General features: G+C 43.5%; 2 protein-coding genes across 6 annotated transcripts in view; both read right to left on the bottom strand.

Moving 5' to 3' along the window:
- The window catches only part of MTMR1 (myotubularin related protein 1), a 52,908-nt gene extending 46,025 nt beyond the window's left edge, over positions 1-6,883 (bottom strand). For all 4 annotated transcript variants that reach the window (XM_066640288.1, XM_066640290.1, XM_066640289.1 and 1 more), the window contains exons 1-2: positions 6,729-6,883; positions 1,113-1,218 (exon numbers count right to left, since the gene is read on the bottom strand). In XM_066640288.1, coding sequence (XP_066496385.1) covers positions 1,113-1,218; positions 6,729-6,883 — 261 coding nt within the window. The remainder of the gene's footprint in view (positions 1-1,112; positions 1,219-6,728) is intronic.
- Positions 6,884-11,935: 5,052 nt separating this feature from the next.
- Positions 11,936-22,570, bottom strand: part of MTM1 (myotubularin 1) — a 41,771-nt gene continuing 31,136 nt past the window's right edge. The window contains exons 10-15 of one of the 2 annotated variants that reach the window (XM_066639878.1): positions 20,933-21,118; positions 19,467-19,673; positions 17,446-17,538; positions 16,373-16,486; positions 15,859-16,035; positions 11,936-14,089 (exon numbers count right to left, since the gene is read on the bottom strand). In XM_066639878.1, coding sequence (XP_066495975.1) covers positions 13,919-14,089; positions 15,859-16,035; positions 16,373-16,486; positions 17,446-17,538; positions 19,467-19,673; positions 20,933-21,118 — 948 coding nt within the window. In that variant the 3' untranslated portion in view covers positions 11,936-13,918. The remainder of the gene's footprint in view (positions 14,090-15,858; positions 16,036-16,372; positions 16,487-17,445; positions 17,539-19,466; positions 19,674-20,932; positions 21,119-22,570) is intronic. The other variant, XM_066639879.1, reaches the window with a different exon arrangement.

The raw sequence follows: 22,570 nt of genomic DNA, 5'->3' as shown, positions 1-22,570 counted from the left end.
CCCCAGAACTCATGTGGATGGCAAAAAAAAACTGCATTAAAGCAAATCCATTTAAAAAACAATGTACATTTGCTAGGCAATTTAAAAAACAGTCTTGCTGACCTTTGTGATGTAAAACAGAGTCATCAGACAAACGGTCCATCAATCAAGTCTCTCTCCAGGTGCTTAGAAAGGCTTCATTCGGAGCCAGTGACCTCCCTTTACCCAGAACAAAGTGATTATCTTTCTTTCACGTGCTCAGGGGGAAGGAAGGGGTTGCTTGCCTCGGAGTGAAACTATTCTAAGTGCCTGGAGAGAGAATGATTGATGGATTGTCAACTGGCTGCCCTCTCTCACATTAATGAGGCTATCATTAAACAACTTTTTTCCTTTAATTTAAAGGGCTCTTCTCATCACTTGGAGATAAAACTGCAGGTGCGAAATCCGTGGATAATTAGGTTATATCTATAATGCTAAATTTTCCAACATCTTTCATGAAAGGAAACAGCCTACACTCAAGAAGAGTACAGTATTGGTATTTTGCTGTCACACAATACAGAAGAGCCAACCTTTTTTCTATAAGAACAACATGCTGACTGTGTCTTGAGGCTGTAAAGGGAATTTTTAAATAGATCACGATCAAATCTGCTTCCAAAGATACATCCTCAAGCATACAGTAGGTAGAAAATTACCTATATTCACAGAAGGTTTAAAGAGTGTGCTACTTCTAGGGGGATTCCACATCCTTCTGAACACAGAGAACACTAGTTACGTACTTTTGCTTTAAACAGCACAAGATAAATCTTGATTCAGCTATTTAACATAAAGAATACACAGAAGTTTGCTTTTTAAAATCACAAAGTGAGGGTGAAAATGTCTTTTCTTACGATCAATAACATTCAAGTTCCAAATTAAGTAGCAACTTTATATTTTGAATGGCACTAGCACAAAAAAACCATAACTATTGGTGTAACTAACAGGTTCCCATATGAATATCATCTTGACCTTTCTCTCAATAAGTTTTGTATGCAACATAACAGTCTCGCTTCTCATTCCCTTTTACTTTGTTTTAGGGAAGAACATGTGTGGCGCTACATACACAATAAATGCAGAAATGTCTTTAAAAGACTTACCCGATATTCTCTGGAGACATTGTCTGAGGGCACAGAACCTGAGATCTGACTAGAAATTGTAGCAGCTATCAGTTGCTTACACCACTCAACATGGGATCCTGTGGGGCTACAAAAACATAATATAATTTAGAAGAATATTTCAACCTTATACTAGACATTTATATATACTTATAACAGCTCTATTTGACTGATCCTTAGAACTATAAGTAGGACTGTGTGTTTCTTGTCCTACTCACCTCCCTCCACCATATGCACAGATTCCAAACTCCATTTCCACTTTTCCTCTACCCACAATTTGCAATGATATTCAAATAAGCCAAATAGCTACCACTAGTTTCTAAATCACAGCTTTCAAATGCACTTGAAACTATAATGTGGAGATTTGCACCAATCATAGTTGGTTGCCCTGGTTTATAATTCAGAGCAAACTATGGTTACTGGAAATCAGAAACGGAGGAGGGAATGTGTATGTACGTGTAAGAGAAGATGAACAAAGAGAATGTGCAAGTTTGCAGGATGTTCCCAGTGCTCAGAAATGATCTGTAGGATTATCCAAACTGAGCCAAGGTTTGGCTGAAACAGGAACCCAAATATTGCTTCAAGGTATTACAACAGGAATTGCATGTGTGTCTTTGCTAATCACAGATTCATAATGCACAAAGAAGTTATCTGATAACAAATGCTAATCCAGAAGTACTGGTAGCTAACTTAGGGCCCAATCCTATCCAATTTTCCAGTGCAGATGCAGTCGTGCCAATGGAGCTTGCACTGCATCCTGTGGTGGGGAGGCAGTCACAGAGGCTTCCTCAAGGTATGGGAACATTTGTTCCCTTACCTCGGGGCTGCATTGTGGCCGCACCGGTGCTGGAAAGTTGGATAGGATTGGGCCCTTAGCTGCCTCCTCGGCAGCCCTACCAAATTTTCATCAAGTATGAAAAAATGTTGCCCAGATCCACTTACAAGGAAAACAAAAATATTTTCCAAGTTGGAGGAGATAGAGATACTCTACATGCCAATGTTACATCTCTTTCAGATCTCACATGCAACATATAAACATACATGTATAGCAACACCTTGAACAGTGTGGGGAAAATGTTCCCCAGAGGTTGAGTGCTACATGTAAGGGTGCTATTGGAGACATTGTTGATGCAATTAGGAAATTGATGTTGAATGGTCAAGAATGCACTGCTCCCATTAGTTACAATGGCTGTCAATTATGCTGGGACAGAGCACTGAAATGAATCAACACCAAAGGAGGTTGTGTTATCAAAGGTAGAACTGTCTGAGAACGTGTGCTTGTAACTGGAAAGCCTATATGCGATATCACAGCAATAATGTTGCAACTTGACCAATGCACTGATTAGTGGAGGAAAATATATTTCTGGGTCCTGGAATATTTAATTCAAGTTGTAGAAATCTGGATGAAAGGTGAAGAGGGCAGCATACTTCAGATGTGCACTTCAATATATAAAATAATTTTCCACTCAAGATAAAAACAATCACACATTGCAGGAAGGCCAATATTGGTAAAATATGACTGGGGTAAAAAGAATGGGAGATTTACAGTAGTTTAAACATCTCTTGTGCTGGAAATCAGCAACATGCAGCTGGAAAAACAAGTGATAAACCAAGATGGTAGTGGATCCAGGGATTTAGACTGGATAACCCACAAAGTATTCTTCAGGCCTTGAGAGAGGATTCTGGAATGTTTAAACACTTGGGAAAAACATGAAAACTATTTCCTGAAACAGCCAGAAAGGTCTGGCATCAAAAACTGAGGAGTGTGCCAGAGTCTGAAAAGTGAAACAGGAACCTGAGCTATGCTACAACCACTATCATGAAGAGAAATGCTAATGGGATGGGAAAAGAGTCAAGCAAAAATGTTTCCAAGTCAGTTCTCTACAGAAAACAAACTGTTCTCATCAAACCGAAGCCCATGGGAGAGGGCAGACTTCACAAATACGTATACAAATACCGTATTTATCGGCGTATAACACGCACTTTTTCCCCCTGAAAATAGGGGGCAAATGATGTATGCGTGTTATACGCCGATGTCCAGGGAACGGAATCCTCTTTAAGGGATCCCGTTCCCAATAGTGCCTAGCGGCGGCGCAGCGTCGTGATGTGATGTCAGCGCTGCGCCCGCCGCATATTATCACAGCCGCTGGCAGCTGATGAATATGGTAAGTGGAGACCCTTTCTTTGGGGAGGGGAGGGGGAGGGATTGAGGTGAGGTGAGGTGGGGTGGGGGAAGAGATGGAGGTGAGGTGGGGTGGGGGCAAAGAAATACTGACGTTTGGGAAATGCCTCACTACTTATGATTGGCGTTGTACAGAATGCAAATTTACACCCCCTCTTAAAATGAAGATGCGTGTTATACGCCTGTGCGTGTTATACGCCGATAAATACGGTATGTATTTGGGGTCAGAAGCAGAATTTTATTTACCAAGCCCTAACATCTATGGCTGGGATAACTAGTCCCCTGCTGGCTGGAGTGCGTACTTTTGACAATTAACATTCATCTTTGCCAGGTTTTAAACTGTTTCCTTCCTAATTGTCACAGTGGACTACCCTTGACCTATTGTAAACTGATTTGAGTACCAATATTAATATGCATGTACATATGCATATGTACGTAAGCTAAAGCTTACCTTTATATGGGAACAACAACCCTAATTATTAACAGTATTATTAACATTAAATTTGCATAACACTTTAGTATTCAAAGTGCTCCTCAATCATCTCAGTAACACTTGTTTAAATTACAACAGGCCATTAAGGCAGGCACCATCATCCTCACTTTGCAGATTTGAAGGTCTAGGGCAGGGGTGTCAAACTCATTTCATAAGGAGGGCCATATAGCATTCATGATGCCTGCTGAGGGCCAGAAGTGATGTCATTAGGCAAGAAGTGATGTCATCAAACCAAAAATAAACACTTTTTTCTCACTTAGGAACTCATTAGCTACAAATAGCAAAAGAGAAAACATACGAATCTTGATCATATTTCAAAATATGGGAGAGCCCAATTTTCAAGTGGACTGCCCTTTCAGCAGTGACACCTCAGCACTATTCAGCAGCTGAAAACCTGAGGGCCGTATAAAAAGCTTCTGTGGGCCACATCCAGCTGCCAGGCCTTATGTTCGACACCCCTGGTCTAGGGGCCCAATCCTGTCCAACTTTCCAGCTCCGATGTAGCCACAGTGCAGCCCCAGCACATGTTTCTGTACTTTGAGAAGGCCCCAGTGACTGCCCGTCAACCACAGGATGCAGCACACACCCCACTGGCACAACTGCACCAGCACTGGAAAAGTGGATAGGATTGGGTCCTGAGGCTGGCTTACCTACAGCGAACATTTGAACAGGAGATTCCTGGTTCACAGCTCAATTTCTTATCCTATGTACTATGTTCCAAAGACACTTACGATATGCTCTTATTTTAATATTATCTTGATTTGCTCCCAATTACTTACACACATACACAATTTATACTATGGTTCTTATACTGGACATAGAAGAGTAATATAGAATCATACTGGGCACAGACTCTCCTAGAATTTCTCCTGCACAACCCTGCTGGATCAAATGGAAGCTGGGCAAACATGCTTTCTTTCAGCATTAGTCATTAAATTCAGTGCTGCATTTATATGTACTTGTATTGTACGCACATGCAAATCCATGGATGTATTTGAGGCACTCTCAGTCAAAAGTTCTTCAGGGCAAGCATCTCTGAAACAAATGGGAGTTGTGCAAGAGTCCTTCCTTTTAGTATACCATTCACTGTATGTATGTGTACACACACACACAGGGATGAAATCTCAACAGGAAGTCCTCCAGTGCGGGCAGGAGGCACTGAAATAAGCAGGTGCTATGCTGGACCAGATCCTTTGTTTAATGTTGCTGGTGTATCAATGACTGTGCATGAATTCACAGGAACACGCACGGGAAGGGGGGTACTTATTGGGAGCAATCTAAATTGTTCTCCAGCACAAGCACTAAAATCAACACGAGCTGTACAAGAGCACTTCCTTTAGTGTGGGTGGATACAATCTCAACCGGAAGTTCTCCAGCACAAGCACCACCACTGTGCAAGCACACTTCCTCTTAGCATCATCAATACCTAAGCCGCTCTGCATGCATAAAAGTCCTCACCCAAAGCTTTTGTAGGCACCTTATGTGTTCAGAAACGCGGGCCCTACTATAGCGCATGCATGTGCACTGGAATGTATGAATGTGCATGAATGAAGCCCTACCCCACCTGCAGACTGTCACTACACCAGACCTGCTTCTATGAATGGGAAGCATTTCATGAGTAAGCTGGGGGGGGGCCTTCCCAGGTGAGACTGGAGGGTACCCCTTGGGACCCACCACCTCTGCACACAGACAGTCTAGCCTCCCACAGCCGACAGAAGCGACAAGCCTTCCTAACAAATAGATACTCCCACTCATGACTCAGTCAGGCTGCAATTCTAGACACACACTTTCCTGGGAGTGAGCACCATTGAATATGATGGGACTTCTAAGTAGACATGCCCAGGATTGTGCTCTCTCACATGCACAGCCCCCATCAAACAATGCAGGTGAGTCCATGCATGTTGTGTTTAAACTGCACCCTCACACTGACAACAACTGGGGGGGGGGGTGTCTCACACCCATCTACCCCCAACTCAATTCCCTTGAGTAACAACTAAAGGGGGGGGGGGGAAGACATGACACTCCCACCCATGACTCACTCAGGCTGCAATTCTAGACACACACTTTCCTGGGAGTGAGCCCCACTGAAAGTGATGGGACTCATCTCTAAGTAGACATAAGCCTAGGATGGTGCTCTTTCACAAGCACAGCCCCCATCAGACACCACAAGAGTGCATGTTGTGTTGCACCTTCACATCGACAATGGGGGAGGGGTCTCGCCTGTCTCCCCCCAACTCAATTCCCACAAGTGTATGTGTTGTGTTATACCCTCACACTGACAGTGGGGGTTTCCTTGCCTCCATCTCCCCCCAACTCAATTATCACAAGTCAGTGTGTTGCGTGTGCTGTGTAGCACCCCCACACCGACAAAGGGAGGATCTGGCTCCCATCTCCCTCCAACTCAGTTCCCACAAGAGAGCGTGCGTGTGAGTGAGAGTGTGTTGGGCTGCAACCTCACACCTACAACAAGGGGTCTAGCACCCACCTCACGCCAACTCAACTCCCACAAGTGTGTGTGTACTGTGTTGTGTTGCATACTCACACTGACAACAAGGGGGGTTTCTTGCCTGTCTCCCCCAACTCAATTCCCACAAGTCACTTCTCACCACAAGTGAGTGTGTTGTGTGTGTTGTGTTGCACCCTCAGACCAACAAGGGGATCTTGCCCGTCTCCCCCAACTGAAGTCCCACAAGCGTGTGAGAAAGAGGGTGTGTGTGGTGTGTGTGTGCGTTGTGGTGCCTTCGCCTCCCCAACCTCAAATCCCACAAGTGAGCGTGTGTGTTGTGTGTGTGTGTTGTGCTGCTCTCTCACAGCAACAACAAGGGAGTCTTGGCCCAAGTGTGTGTATGTTGTGTTGTGTTGTGCTGCGTGCGACAGACGAGGGCCCCGCCCCGCCCCGCCCCCGGGCGCCCGCCGGCCTCACCTGTCCAGGGTCTCCACGCTGGGCTGGCGGGACGCGGCGGCGCTGCCTCCTGCTCCTGCGCCCGCCGGGGGCCCCGCCGTAGCCAGCCGGGGGGGTCTCCGCGCCAGGCCGGGGCCCTCGGGGCCGCCCTGCCCCGCCGCCGCCCGGCCGTCCATGTCGCCGGCGCCGCTCCGAGGCGCCTCGGGCGGGCGGGCGGGAGGGCGCAACTGTCACCTGGCGGCCGAGCGGCAGCGGCCCTACCCAGAAGCCCCCGCGCGCCGCCCGGCCGCCCGCCGGCCCGGAGGCGGGGCCCGCGCAAGCCACGCCCCTCCGCCGCGTGCGGCTCTTTGCTGCCGCCCGCGCTGCTGGCGCCGGGAGGGGGGAGAGCGGGGCCAGCGGCACACACACACAGCACACACCCTGCTCTTCACACAAACCACACACACAAACACACACCCTGCTCTGCACACACACCCACAGCACACACCCTGCTCTGCACACAAACCACACACACACACACTGGTCTCCACAGACAGTGGTCTGTACACACCCATAAGCTGCACACACACACACACACACACACACACACACTTCCTAGTTCTCTCTCTCTCACACACACACTGCCTGGCCTACACATACACAAAAAATTCCTGGTCTGTGCATTCACACACACCCAATTCCTGGTGCATATGTACACACAAACCCACAATTCCTTGTCTACACACACACACACACACACACAATTCCTGGTGTGTACACACACTTCCTGATCCACACACACAAAACTCCTGATCAACACACACATACAGACCCACAATTCTTGGTGTACACACACCCACTCACAATATTTCTGGTTTACACCCACCCACCCACCCAATTCCTGGTGCACGCACACAAATTCCTGATCCACACACACAATTCCTGGTGTGTACACATACTTCTTGGTCTGTACACACACTCAGTTAATTCCTGGTCTATCCTAGGAGTAAGCCCCAATCAGCATAATGGAGCTTATTTCTAAGTAGACATGCATAGGATTGGGTTCTTACTCCCCTGCAGTGGTTGTAGGATTGCAGGCCTTCTTTTCTTTTCTTTTTTTAAGATAAGCACACACACACATTAGACCAGCAATTTTGAACCAGCGTGCCACAGCACATTGGTGTGCCATGGAAGGTCTGCAAGAGGGCCATGGGAGGGTCATTTACCTATAGGGCCGGGGGGAGGGTGAGCCTCCAGCTGGCAGTGCAGTGTGCTTTGTCAATTGTGAGAAAAACAGATATACCTTCACAATTTTAGCACCTTGTCAGTGTGCTGCGAGTTGAAAAAGGCTGGAAATGGCTGTATTAGACATATACAGGGATGTATTTGAGTGTATATGCAACATTACACACAACTAAACACACTGTATGTGTGTGTCACACAAAACACACAGTGGTGGTATATGCATATGTGAGTGTGGTTTATATACCAAGACTAGGGTGTATTTTGGGATGCGGGTAATAGATGTAATATTACTTGTACACGGTGCATACAATTCTATATGTATAGAATTGTACACAGTGCATACAATTCTACGTGCATACAATTCTATATGTATGTGCCACACACATGCAATTAAGTACACGTGTAGACAACATGGTCACATCCACACACACATCAATATAGATACCCACAGTGTGTGCGTGTGTATACAGTACGGTTAAACCTAGCTATAAAAACCGCTGCACCTTTTGTTTCATAACCTTCGGTTCTCTTGGCTGAATCCTGCCATTTAGCTCAGCCATGCGCTCGTCGCTGCCAGCAATCCGGCTGAGACATGTGAAATTATGACGCATGCTGTGGAGAGAGAGCAGATACAACTGTTTTTCCCTCCCTCTCCAACAATGCTGCATCATCCACTGAAACCAAGTGGCAGGAGGAAAGGAAGCACTGCACAGCGCATTGTTAGCCTATGGAATTCGCTGCCACAAGTGGCAGCAATATGGCCACATGCTGAGCTGCTTTAAAGGGTAATTGAGGAACAAGATATTGAACTAGAGGAGCCTTGGGCCTGATTCTACAGGGTTTTTCTTACATGTGCGCTCTGTGTGTGTTTCCTCCAGGGAAGAAACAAGCAGGTTAGCATTTATGCAGCACTTAAAACATCTTCATGTTTATCACATGGGTGTAATCTTTATAACAACCCAGTGAGGTCAGTAGCAGTTGCCCCTATATTGTAGATGGGGAAGACTGAGACTTAAGAGGAAATGGTCTGCACTGGCAAGCAAGGCAGAGGTGAGATTCAAAATGAGGAGACCCACGATCCACAGCTCATTCTTTTAGCCATGGCAACATACATACACACACACACACACCTGGTCCCTGATGGTACATTGGGCTAAGACAGTCACTGCCACTGGTACCAAGGGGTCAAGCCAGCCAGGTGGGCTTTAAGCCAGTATCTATTAGGAACTTTTTTGAATTAGAGTCTTATTAAGTCGGGGTTGCAAGTTGAGCAACAACAGAAAGAACAGGGAAAATTATGTGATTGATTAGAAGGGCACCTTTGTGATTAAGAGGTATGTGGCCTCTCTCAGAGTGGAATATGAAGAAATTTAATCAGGAGGAGAACATGGAGAAGGAGAACATTGCTCTCTGGGCCTCCACAGCTAGTGCTGACCTGGGATGTGTTCTGATTTTCAAAACCACACATTCCTCTCTCACCCTGCCTCTCAAAAGCTTAGAGCTGCTTTCAGAAACAATGGGGCTGCAACCTTCAGTCAGTTATTAAGGAGAATCCAAGCCGCACTGGACACTGCATGGCTTACTCCTGAGTAAACAGGTCACCAGATTTTTAAAAAGTGTTACACAAAAAAGTTGTGTAAAATCATTTTACACAAGCACTTTAAAAAACTACCCATGACCAACATCTTGGAAGAAGCATTCCCCTCCACTCACATGAAAATGTTTACAATGACACCTGCTTCAATGTGCACCTGCACCATCTAAAAACAAGGAAAAGATGTTTGCTCAATTGCTCTAATCTAGGTGAATGTATTCAGATGTAATCAGTCAACTACAACTTCTTTAATTAGGTGGCAAGCTCTATAAACAATATGGAAAAAATTCAGTCCTAAGGAATTGGGCTTGTCCCGGTGTCTCTGCTCAGAAGAGCAATATGGGACAAAATGCCATTTTGCAAGTTCTTTTAAGCTGGCCCTACATACCAATGAAGAGATAGCATACTTAAAGAAGTCTTAGGCTACAATCCTAACCAACTTTCCAGCACTGACAAAGCTCTTTTAGTTTTAAAAGCGGTATATAAATACTGTTGTTGTTGTTGTGTGCACTGCATCCTGCAGCGGAGAGGGGCCCTCCTCAAGGTAAGGGCATGTCTGTTACTTTATCTTGGGACTGCACTGTAGCTGGGTCTGTCCTGGAAAATTGGTTAGGATTGCGCCCTTAGTTGAATATTTCTTTTAAGCTGTTTTAGCCCAACGTTGCATATATACAAAAGGGATAAAATGTGTACACCTGTGGGCTGGGCAGAAATAGGTTAAAATATGTTAAATCAATTTATTGTATATGGTGCAGTCACCATATCAAAATATGGATATTGTCCATTTGCTGGTTTCATTGTTTACTGTTTTTAATATGCATTGGAGTCTGTTTTAATGATGGAATATTTTGTTAAGATGCCATGGGTGCCCACAATGTGGGGATAAGGCAGAGTATAAGTGCATTAAATAGGTATCCATATACAAGCTAAGCAAAACAAAAACCACATTCTGTTCTTAGATAAAGCCCACACATGACATTGCAACAGGCACCATCTTAAAGCCTTGAACTCCTGCATGAGAGAGAACGTGGAGACCTATCTAAAGTGAAACCTGCCATCTGCTGTTTTTGCAAGTTCTTAAAAACCAACCCAATCACTTTTTATTCAATGTGCTGCCAATTCACCTTTAAAAATAAAATGAAACCATATTAGGTCAACTTCACCACCACAATCCAAGCATTGAGAATCTTGCTTTCACTTCTATTTTCTAAGTTTGCAGAACTTCAGACTCAGAATTCACTTACTGATGTGGCTGAGTGCAGTGAAACGGATGTCCACCCGTTTGTTACTATACCACAGATGGAGATAAGGGGCCGAAACTACATCTAAGCCATACACAGAAGCTTTCTGCTGCATAGTTGTAACATAACTAGTTAACAGTACAGTCAAAATCACTGCAACTATCTAGGTAAAGTGAGCAGTTTTCTGGACAGACTGGCTAGCGCACCATAAATGCAATTCACAGACTAGTCCTCAGATACTGGCAAGCAGAGAAAGCCCACAGTTGAGGCTGATCAGATGGGAGACAGAGAGAAAGATATCAAAGGAACAGGCTAGCTGCACACTCAAGCAAATGCCACATCATCTGCCCTGCACACAGAAAACTAGTCTGCCATTTTGAACTGCGATAGTATCATCTCTTCTCCTTGTGCTTCCCCAACCCTAAACTTGTAATCATTATGTCTATTAGCACATATACTACACCAGTACTACAAACCACTAACGTTCAAGCGAGTTAGAGGTACCAGCCAGTGTAAATCAACACAGGCTGCAATCCTAGCCACACTTTCCTGAGAGTAAGTACCATTGAACAAAACAGGACTTACTTCTGAGTAGACCTGGTTAGGATTGTGCCAATAATTGCTTTTATAACATCTTCCTTTCCATGTCCCAAATGCACAGAATGCATCACACATGCAGCCACTAGTCTTGTGCACTGGATTCACTGCACATGAATTGGTTCTGATTTCAAAACAAAGCCTCAGACACTTCAAATCAAGATCTGATGTAATGTACCTTTTCACACCATTAACTGCAGCTGTAATGTCTTGCAATAAGCAGCTACCTCTATTGGGAGTGCTCAGAGCTGTGACAAGTTGAAACTGCAAGACTTAATGGTCATTAATGTTATCCTAAGAAAGAGTACTGGATTGGCTTTGCAAGTAGCAGTGAGCCTACCTCTAAAAAGGTAGGGCATGAGATAAATGATAAGTGAAAAAACACCTGTCAAAATCTAATAGCCAGATAAGTGACAACTCTCTGGGGTCAGAGTTGCAGAAAAAGGGGGGAAAGCATGCAGAACCTCTTTCCCCTTAAGCACCAACATCTCCTGGTTTTGCCCCAATTTTAAGAGATAGGTGATAAAAAGCGCTATGCAATACACGGGAAAAGTTAGCGTAGACACAAGGAATAAGTGTCATTTGTTTTTTATTTCATACAACTTTAAAGCAGATATTTAAAAAAAAAATCAAGTGAACTTTCATCCAGTTACAACCAAAATTAACACTTTACAAACCACAATGTAACATCATCTGTGGTGTGGTGGTGGCAGCAACATAAATTGATGGCATACGGCAATGAGAAGGCAAATGCATTTAAACTGGTTTACATTCCCCCCTCCTCCCAGCAAAAAAAAAAAAAGGAAAACAGCTGAGCATGTAGTGTTTTACTTAGTAAAAACCGGCAAAATTCCAATTTGTCCACACTAGTCAGAATGGAACACACAAATACACACACACACCTCTTGTGGGTATACAACCTGCAGAAATGTTTCAAGGTTGCAATGAGATGCTTCTAGAACACAAGCCAAGCAAAAAGGCAGTTATTTTAGAATCTGCATAGTTTTCCAACTGCAAAGCTATGCTCTGCTGTTTAGAGTAGGGCGAAGAAGTAAATATGAGTTTCCTTGTCGTTCAAGTTCTGCATTTAATTGTTCAGATGGGTTTCCCTTTAGAAAGAAACCAACTTATATGCATAAAGGAAAAGAGCCACAAGAGAGTGAGGGCAGGTCTCAAGTGGAAATAAGTCATGCATTAGCTAGTTTTACTAATACTTCAGTCTATCCCTGAAGAAGTAGTGCAAATTTCTCAGCATATTATTTATGTACTAATGTGCTTGATTCTTCTTGTAATGAAAATACACTATCTCCAAAATATTCCAATGTCCTCTAAAACTAAGAAATTTTATAGTAATTTTATGGACTATTGACTTTAATCTTTCAAACCCAAAATATTTACACTTTACAAAAAGACTCTTTCATACACTTAAACTTAAATTTACACATTATCCTATAATGTCCTCGCCTCTTCTCTCTCATAGATCAAAACTTACATGTACAATAATTTACAAATAGGAGGCAGGCCACCTCAAGGAGTCAAAACACATTTTTAAAAAATAAATCACGTTAGCTATGAACAGTCCTTCACAAATCCTATGCTTCAAAGATGTTCCGAGCTGACCCAAGACTACTTAAAACTTTAAATCCTAAAGCAAAATTATGCATTAAAATATCAAGTCATAAGATTTGTGCTGACTTCATAAGTGCTTGCAATATTAATTTTAAAAATATTCCTGAAAGGAACAAATTATAAAAATTTAAACAGACGACTGACATGAAGACAGCAAATCAAAGGATCTGCAAAAAACATTTCGTTTCTTCAGTGCACACGTTTTCCATACATTGTTTAATATACTTGATGAAAGATTAATTCATTAAGGGTATGTACGTACACACATATCCCCGCACTATGTCTCAAATATTAATCTATGGTAATAAGGCTTCTGCTCTGAGTAGGCACCCATTTTTATAAGAAATTTCAGGTGCGATATAGCTCATTGCTACGATCGCAACAATTTTATCTGTAAGAAACTTTCTAAGTTTATTCACACAGTAATTTATTTCCAAAAGCATGTGTCTTCCGAAAACCTCTTGCTCTCTTCACCAGAGGCTACCGCACACGCATGCGCTTCTAGAGTCCCCCACTGGCACGGATGGCCCTTTGCTAGATATATGAAATTAAACATGCACTTTAAAGTCTGTGCAGGAAAGAGCCCATAGAGGACATTATGCACCCTACGCTAAAAAAAGCTGATGCTTATTAATAAAAGCAGTTAGCTAAATATATTTGGATGCTGTAGGGAATAAAACACCTCTTTTAAAAATATTTTAACCGCTAGTTGGATAGTGCGTTCCCAGGCCACAGGTTCTGAAAGGCACATAAATCAATTTTTAAAAGCCCACTTGTGTTTAAATCCTCTCTGAAAGGAGCCATTTCTAAAGAAGCACTACATAAGGCATCAATGTTTTCTTCTTGTCCGATACATCAGAATATAAGCACCAGTTACGATGGCAACGTTCAAGGGGAGGGGGGAAAAAAATCAAATCATCTCCCCTTCAAAAGTGCGTTTGCACGTGTGACATCATCTGCGATGAAGAAGAGGAGGAGGAAGTGGACGAATTGGAAAGCTTGGGACTGTTTGTGATTTGTAGTTCTTCCAGCCGCCTCATGTAGTCGTCACGTAGTGCTAGCAGCTCCATGTACCGCTGTTCCACTGGATTTGGCTGCTAGATAGAAGCGCAAAACATTATAAAAACTCTTAGTTGAAAAGCGGTATATAAATACTGTTGTTATTGTTGTTTTGTTATAAAAAGGTTATTAAGACCCAACAACATTATAGTTGTACAGAGGCCTCATGCACATTTGCTGGAGTCCCTCAGATCATCTCCAAAGAACCTTAAAAACAAGCCTTGAGTCCATCCCAGGGATCAGAAGCATTTTGGATATCAGATTGTTCCACATTTCAAAAAACTTGCATATATAGATAATGAGAGATCTTGGGGATGGGGTCTAACAGCCCAATTCTGAGCTGCCTGGGGCTGCAGCGGCACCAAAAATGGCTGCTGCCACATCCTGTGTGCTATGGGCAGCCGCCGCCAGCTCCTCGGGAGAAGGGGACTTTTGTCCCCTTCCCCTGGGTAAACTGAGTAGCCCCGCAATGGGGCTACTCGATTCGCCGCCAACCAAAAGGTCAGTGGTGAATCATGAGCCTCTGTGTCGGGCGGTGGAGTCCCCAGCGTGCCACCTGCCCTAAAATATTTAGTTTTTCCAGCATTAATTTGATGCTTATGGTTTATTTGCAACTTTGTTATGGCCTCAGGCTGAGACAAACAAAACTTGACTCATTTTCCCAGTGAACTAATTTGTAGCTTCACTTTTTAGAGAGGCAGTCCTTCTTATCCATGGAAAGATCTTCAAAACAAAAAAAGGACAAGATTTACAGCGGCTGCAACTCTGAAAGACATAGAAAACACTGCCTGGCTTTCTTCCAGCCCTTGGAGTGCTGTGAATAGCACTGGGGATACATGCAGAAAAGGGCCGCTTTCAGACTGCTGCTTCATTCTAGTGGCTTGCCGATAAAGACTGTTTGTCAAACAGAGATGTTCTCTTCTCTCTTTGCTCCCAGCTGTTCCATCAAAGCTTGAGGATAAGCAGCACCAAATGGGTGCCATCTTTTTGCTGCTCCATTGATTATTTTTTAGGCAGCTAACCAGCAAGAGAGAAATGGGATGTTCCAAGAGCAATCTCATCAAGGGGCAGAAAAAGGGGATTACTCACCTTCAAACTCTGTAGCCCTAAGCACATTTTCACCACTCTTGCTTCCAAGTCAGTACGCCTAATATGCCTGGCTTTAAAATGTTGCCCCAAAGCATATGTACTGAAGGCCTCATGCATTTTGTTTCATTCTTTTTTAATTGTTAGAGGGGGAATTATTTTATAGGCATCACTTACATATCTGCAGATTGGGGACCCATGGTTTTAACTAACCACTGGTTCTGAATGCACAGTGGACGCTGGACCCCGAGCTCCTGGACACAACTTGAGATGCTCTCTGGTCACATCACAGAGGTCGGCTTTGACAAAAACTGCAAGTGCCTTTCTGGCACCTCTGGAGGCCTGAGGCCCATAGAGGCCTCTGAAGGCCTCAGAACACCTCCGGGTGGTGACTGCAGAACATCACCGGTCACATTTGGAGGTCTTACGGATCAGACCTATAAATCTGTTTATCCACGGGGGATCCGGGAATGGAGCTCCTGCGGATACCAAAGTCTATATTTTATACAAGAGGAAATATACTATAGTTTAGTAACAAAGAATATGCTTTGTATAGAGGCCCCAAACCCAACTTCTCAGGTAGCAGAGGCAGAGTATTGGGCTAGTTGGACTGATGATTTGACTTTGTATGACTTCATATAAAACTTTAGTCAAAGAGAGAGGGTTACAAATCCGTAGAAAAGTGCTATAAACAGAGACAGTTGCCCTCCAACAAGCTTACTTGTTGCCTAATCCTTGGGTTCCACCGAATGTAATAATTGACCCACAGTTCCAGGTGACGCATGCTTGCTACTGGATAAAGAGCACGGTTCAATTCTTTAGTATAAAAGGGATTGGTGTACGTGGATTTTGAACTGTTGATCAGGGACCACAGAGACAGTGTTTTTTCACTCAGTTTCTGCAATGCAAATGGGAAGTTCAACATTAATTTCAACTGCACACAACAGAGGAGTTTGCTTTGGCAAATAGCTGTTACCCAGTATAATCAAAAGGTAGTACATCGCTCTTCAACAGATAAAGCATCTTCAAAAGCAGCCCTTCAGTTGAAAACTCTATTTATTCTTTATCTGAATTGCAATGGAAATTATAAACATGCTTTATTGCAAGGGTTCTGTTGTAGCCCATTTCATTCCATCCATACTGGGATGCTGCCAAATCTGGCTAACCAGAGCGACTGGTTTTTAAAAAAAGTTATTAGGAAACAAGCGGCTTACATGACCACCCCATCAACTTACCTCCCTTTCCCTCACCGAGTCACAGCTATACAAGAAAGTACCGAAGCGGCAGCTATATAAGTGATCCAGAATGGTAATCAAGAATTGTTCATTGAATTCAAAAGCTGTTGGGAACTAGACATAAAGGGGGAGGAAAATGTTCAGAATAGTGATAGACACGTATTGCACACGTATTGTTAAAAGCAAGAGGTCACATTATTGTCATGCAACACTAGCCTGTTTTATAGGGTGCTAAAACAATCTTAGCCTCACTTTCACTATATAAAACACTTGCATTTTTCAGGGCATTTTTAAATTCTGCCTTGATTTTTAAAAACCTTTTTTGGTCCAAATCCTGAACATCGAGAATAGCTCAGATGGAGTCTTGCAAAAGTTCTTTAAGGCTTCAGAGAGCCAGTAGCTGCTGTGGTTCCCTCTCCAAATATTCTGTTCCCTTGTGTTTCCTCTTTGACAGCATATCCATCACATACCCCAAACAGTATGATCGCACGCCTGTCTGATTTCTAGGAAAACAGGGCCTTGGCAAAATTAAATAGTGGTTTCTCCATATTTGGGGGGCTCCCAAGTATAAGTGTCCACCACTTAACCGTTCGCTTAATGATGGATCGCATATATGACGGTGGTCAAAGCATAATAAAGATGCTCTTAATGAGGCAATTGTGCCTCCCACAGCCTGCAGCAGAGTGTCTGTTTACACAACAGAGAGGCTCTTAATTAAAAGAAGAAGCAATCTACCTCCAGTAGCCTGTGCAGCCACCTAGTGTCTGGCAGGGAGTGTCTGTTTACACAACAAAGGCAATAGATTGGACTGGATGTTCACTTAATGACCTAATTGCATAACAGGGATAAGAGAACATATATCTTATCAAACACCTGTACATGCAAACACCTGTACAAGTGGCAAACACCTGTACATGCACTTGTATATTAAAAGAAAAAATAAGAAGACTACCACCACTTAAATGACAACTCCCAAATAATTTACATAGGTATAGACAAAGAGAAGTATCTGTGTATCTACACAACAAACAATATTTTGTAGTGCACTACAATATGTTGTAGCAACAACTTACCTGCTTAGACATCTGCCACACACAATCAATGAACTGGAGGAAGATAGGCGATCTGTCAGCATCGGCATGATTTTTGTCTCCATGTCCAATTCGCTGAAACAAAGTTATTTTAAAATTTTTTTCTCCTGTCTTTCTCCCCTTACCAATAAAACCATGCAAACCCCACCTGAGTTGATAACTCCACTTTGGGAATAACCGACCCTTCCACTGAACTTTACTTGTATTGGCAACCTTCAGTCTCGAAAGACTATGGTATCGCGCTCTGAAAGGTGGTTCTGGCACAGCGTCTAGTGTGGCTGAAAAGGCCAATCCGGGAGTGACAATCCCTCCCACACCGGGAGCAAGTGCAGTCTGTCCCTGGTCTGTCTCCCTGGCCATGGGCCTTCCTTCTTTGCCCCTTAGCCTCAGACTGTTTGCAAAGTGTCTCTTCAAACTGGGAAAGGCCATGCTGCACAGCTGCCTCCAAGCGGGCCGCTCAGAGGCCAGAGTTTCCCACTTGTTGAGGTCCATCCCTACAGCTTTTAAATGCACACATGAACATGCACCCCCCCCCCAATACTTGACTGAGTCAAGATATAAGTATGAATTTGTGGAAATGGAAGCAAATCATGATTTCTCTAATAGTAGTTCCATAAAAGGCACTGAAAGATAACATGTCAAAAGGCAAGGATTTACTGGATGCTGGACTTTCCTTAGTTACACAAGAACACACAGCCCAGGTCCAAATCTTCCAATTATCTAAAGTCAGAGGAGATTTATCATACCAAGACAGGAAACTGGCATTTTATTCAGCATTGTAAACTATGTTGTCAAATGATTCACTGATTTGGGCCACCAATCCCCCCACCCCCTCAATCTGATTCTTAAGATCAGAATCAGAAGTCCTGCCGATTTCAAAGACCGAGTTAAGCAATTGGGGTTGGACTGTGCTTTTCCTCCTAGTTCAAACACTTCCAGAATCTTTAAGGAAAAAACAGCGAGCCAATTTTACTGATGGAAAATGTACTTCAAAAGCATTACTCATTTTACAGATCACAGGAAATCATTAATGTGAACCAAAAGCAAAGTATCATCGACAACTCTATCTCACTCAGACACCGCTGCCGCCGCTAAACCCCCCCCAAACACACACACTTTCTGCTCTTTCAAAACGTTAAGCATGTACTGCTAAAACATCAACCTTCTTTCACCAGATAGGGAAGCCCAATTGTTCAAAGACAACCCCATTTCCCAAACAACTTGAAACCTGACGGCACAAACAGAGACTTTTAAAATGGGCTTGGAGCCGTTTTCAAAGGGCGCATTAGTTTATTAGAGAAGCAGCAGTGAGCTGCCAAATTTTCAGAGCTGTGCTCCTACACAGCAATGTGGTTTTGCTTAAGGCAGGGATTTAAGAGCCACGTCTCTCTGGACTGGGAAAAATCTGCTCAGGAACACAGCTAGCGAGCTTCGACAGTCAAAAGTTTGCTTTAATGGCCTAATGGGAAACTAAGACAGATAAATCATGTTTACGTACACGACAGCTAGACACAAAACACTTTTCTTCAGATCAGTGTTAAGTCAACAATGCTAATGGACCAGTCCTGACTCTGGCAAATATGACTTTAATCCTTTTACTAATTCGCAATACAAAAACTTGAAGCAAGCTGCCACGATCTTTAAATTTAAGAATGAGAAGAGGCAAGCCAATGTTTTTCTGGGACCAGGTTGTGAACACAGAAATAATGCTTTTAAAAAAAGTTATGAAATGTTGCTAGCAAAACATTCTTGAGGCAAAAAAATAATGCATGTAAATTGTGAGCCTTCCAATTGTCAAAACAGCTCTGGGTATACCCATCAGATGGGAGGCAGTCTACAAATATGGGTAAACACAGGCTGCTGAGCACAATTCAGAGACTGGTATCATTAATGCAAAAAAAAAAAAAAAAAGGGTATAAACTCACATCTTAGAATGGCACTATGACCAGAAGGCAATTAAGCTTTCTCTAGTTGCATAATAATGTGGTTTTATTTGCTCTTACCGATGCAAACTTGTGTCCGAAGCTTATCCACTCCTTTTGTACCAAGACCTCGAAGCCCACAATGGTTCGGTAGTAGCTGTCTAGCATCAACATGGCTAGAGAGGTCAACTGCGCTGTACGGTCCCAACCATCACTGCAGTGAACCAGGACAGAGCTCTTGCCAGAAGACACTTTGTCTGCTACCTGAATGGCACCTGTTAAAACAAGCTAAGAAACAAGGAAAAACTACTGAAACTTGTTTCGTCTCAGCAAATAAAATAGAGTTTGCCCCTTAATTACTTAAGCACTTACAGGGGGACCATGTTATGCACAGGTTCAGCATGTGCTGATTTTCTGATACACAGATGCTGAACTGGCCCCACCCCACCCCTCCCATCCTGGAGGGTTTTCTGAGGCCTGCAGAGGCTGCCTGCAGCCGCTGTGAACCTCAGAATATCCAAAACAGGCAAAATGGTCACTCCTGGTTTTATCATAAAACCGGAAGCGACATTTATAATGTCTTGTAAAGCGTTACGAGACCCATGGAAGCCCAGGGCTTCTGTGGGTCTCAGAAAACTGGGCCTGCCTGGAGCCCAGTTCTGGTTCGGTTTGAAGGGTGGGGGGTTCAAATCTGCTTATCTTGACATCTGCCAATTTCCATAACTGTGGGGGTTCTGGGAACAGAAACCCCCACAGATAATGAGACCTCACTGTACATTGTATAATCATCCCTCAGTATCCAGGGAAGATTGGTTCCAGGACGCTGCCACGGATATAAAAATCCATTGATGCTCAAGTCCCTTATGTAAAATGGCCAATACCTAGATGGGTGATCGCCTTGAGTTATATTATGGAAGAAAGGTAGAATACAATATTGTCTGATGCTAGACTTACCTGTTGTGGCCCCACCTGTGTCAGTGTCAGACACTGTCTGCCACAGACCCATGGCAGCCTCAATGCTCACCTCAATGTTCATGTTGAGCGGGAATGCAGAGGGTCCTCCCCCTCCCCCGTCTGACCAATGGCCCTTTGTGTGCTGCCAAGATGAGGCTCACACTGGACAGCACAAGGCAACAAGACCCTGGCCCAAGGGCAGGTGAGGTGCTTTTCAGTCAGGGCCAAAGGGCAGCCGAAGGAAAGGATGGGAAAGGTATGGGTGTTTTGATGACTTGGGCATTTTGATGATCCATGGATGGTTGAATCTGTGGATGCAGAACCCATGGATACGGAGGACCGACTGTAAAGATTTTTATCCAGCCCTTCCTCCAAGGTGTTGAGGGCAACATACTTGGGCCTCTCCCTGCCCCTTTATGTCCTCACAAACCTGTTGGGCAGTTAAGACTGAGAGGGGATGATTGGTTCAGTGAGCTTCAGGGATGATTTGGGATCTGAATCTACGTCACTCTGGTCCTAACCCAACCACGACGGTAATCGGTCTCGCAGTTCAAGTACGTGCATCAAGCATGTGCTATCTGATTCACACACACCTTGATATGTTCAAGCCAGTGAGTGGACTCCAGGCTAGATAACCAGTGAGATTCTTCCACGTGAGGGTAAACAATGTCCTTCAGTTTTTTCAATGATTCCCGCATTACATGAATATTGTGAATATCTAGGAAGAAAAGCTCTGTTTTGGGGTAGGCATCATCACTTTCATATCCTCCTCCAGTTGCCTGGGAATAAGTACACAAAAAACAAGAAATCAATGACAGAACATAATACATTGGCATTTTGTCAATGAACATATTTTTTAATTGTAGTATGGATAAAAAAGATATGTACACTTAAATGAGACCTTAAAAAATGAAGGTCTTAGAACAGACAACTTTCTAAAATGCCTTGATAAATATTTCAGAGAGCTTAACCTATTTTTTCCTTTTATTTTTACAGCTATCCTTTTTAAGATTGTATTTTTATCAATGACTTCTGGTTTTCAAGATTTTGCAGTACAATGAAACCACCCAGGAGTTTCCTTCAAGAGGGCATGACAATCTCCCATCTGGAAAGAAAGATATGCTTTGGTGCAAGTCTGATACAACATGGACCCACATTTGCTATTTTTTGGACATCATAAGGATTTGATTAAAAAGTTGCTGTTTTAAAACGCAGCCTCAGGGCTATTTACTTTCATTTTAAAGGCCAGTTCCTCTGAATAAAACCTTTCCCAGTCCATGCTTTGGCTTCCCCAAGATCATCATCTATTGCCAAACGCCTTTAAAAATACTAACTAACGGCGTGACAAAGAACACAGTCAAAGTTTCCATAAACTTCCTAGGCAATGTAGCCATAAAGGCTGTTCCATGGCTGGAATTTGAGAATCAAAGACAAAAAGAGTGTCCACCCTGGAGAAGTTACGGAAACTGTGAGCCGACGTTCCAAGTCATCTGCTGTCATTACATTTCCCAAATCAGAGTAGAAGTTTAGCCAAGTTCTCTCAGCTTCAAGGAAAAGTAAGTGCTTCCACATATCAACACTAGGCTAGAGTCGCAGGCAGCATGGTGTTCTCCCAGCCCTGTCTGTCTGGAGCAGAAAGAGACAGTTAATTTTACTGGTGGGAGTGGTTGCCTAATCCTGGGGTGTGGGCTGAGAAACAAGCAAGCAAAAGGGAGTAGCCAGAGAGCAGGAGGGAAGTATGAGGCCACAAGGACTGCTCATAAACAAGAGTAAAACCTGCACCCAACCCCCTTTTAAGGATATAGAGCAACTAAGTTTTTCCACTGTTTTCAGAGTTTAAGTAGTTATAAATAAGTACTGCTTAGACCAAGCATCCCATTGCTTAAAAGACTAGACAGAACTCTGAATATTGAGAAAAAGAAAAAGTGCATGCATTTTTGAATTTAGCAGTTCCTCCACAAATCCATCTATTCTTTAAGATCTGCCAATAAGGCCCTGCTTCAATCCTCCTCCAAATCAGAAATTGCAGCCCTGGTTTGTGGGGGCAGAGCCTGAACCTTTGAAAGGCCACAAAGCATTTCTGTGTAGGCAAGTGTTTTGGCAGCAGCGGGAGGAGAAAATTCAGCTAGCTGGCAGATTTTTCTGGGGGCTTTACTGGAATTTTAGCAGGGATGCTCATTGTACTGCATTGTTCTAGGTAGTTTCTTAAGAGTCATTTTTGCTGAAGGATT

Source organism: Tiliqua scincoides, chromosome 12 (genome assembly GCF_035046505.1).
Source record: "Tiliqua scincoides isolate rTilSci1 chromosome 12, rTilSci1.hap2, whole genome shotgun sequence".
NCBI classification, from domain to species: Eukaryota; Metazoa; Chordata; class Lepidosauria; order Squamata; family Scincidae; genus Tiliqua; species Tiliqua scincoides.
This window is presented reverse-complemented; position numbering and strand designations above follow the sequence as displayed.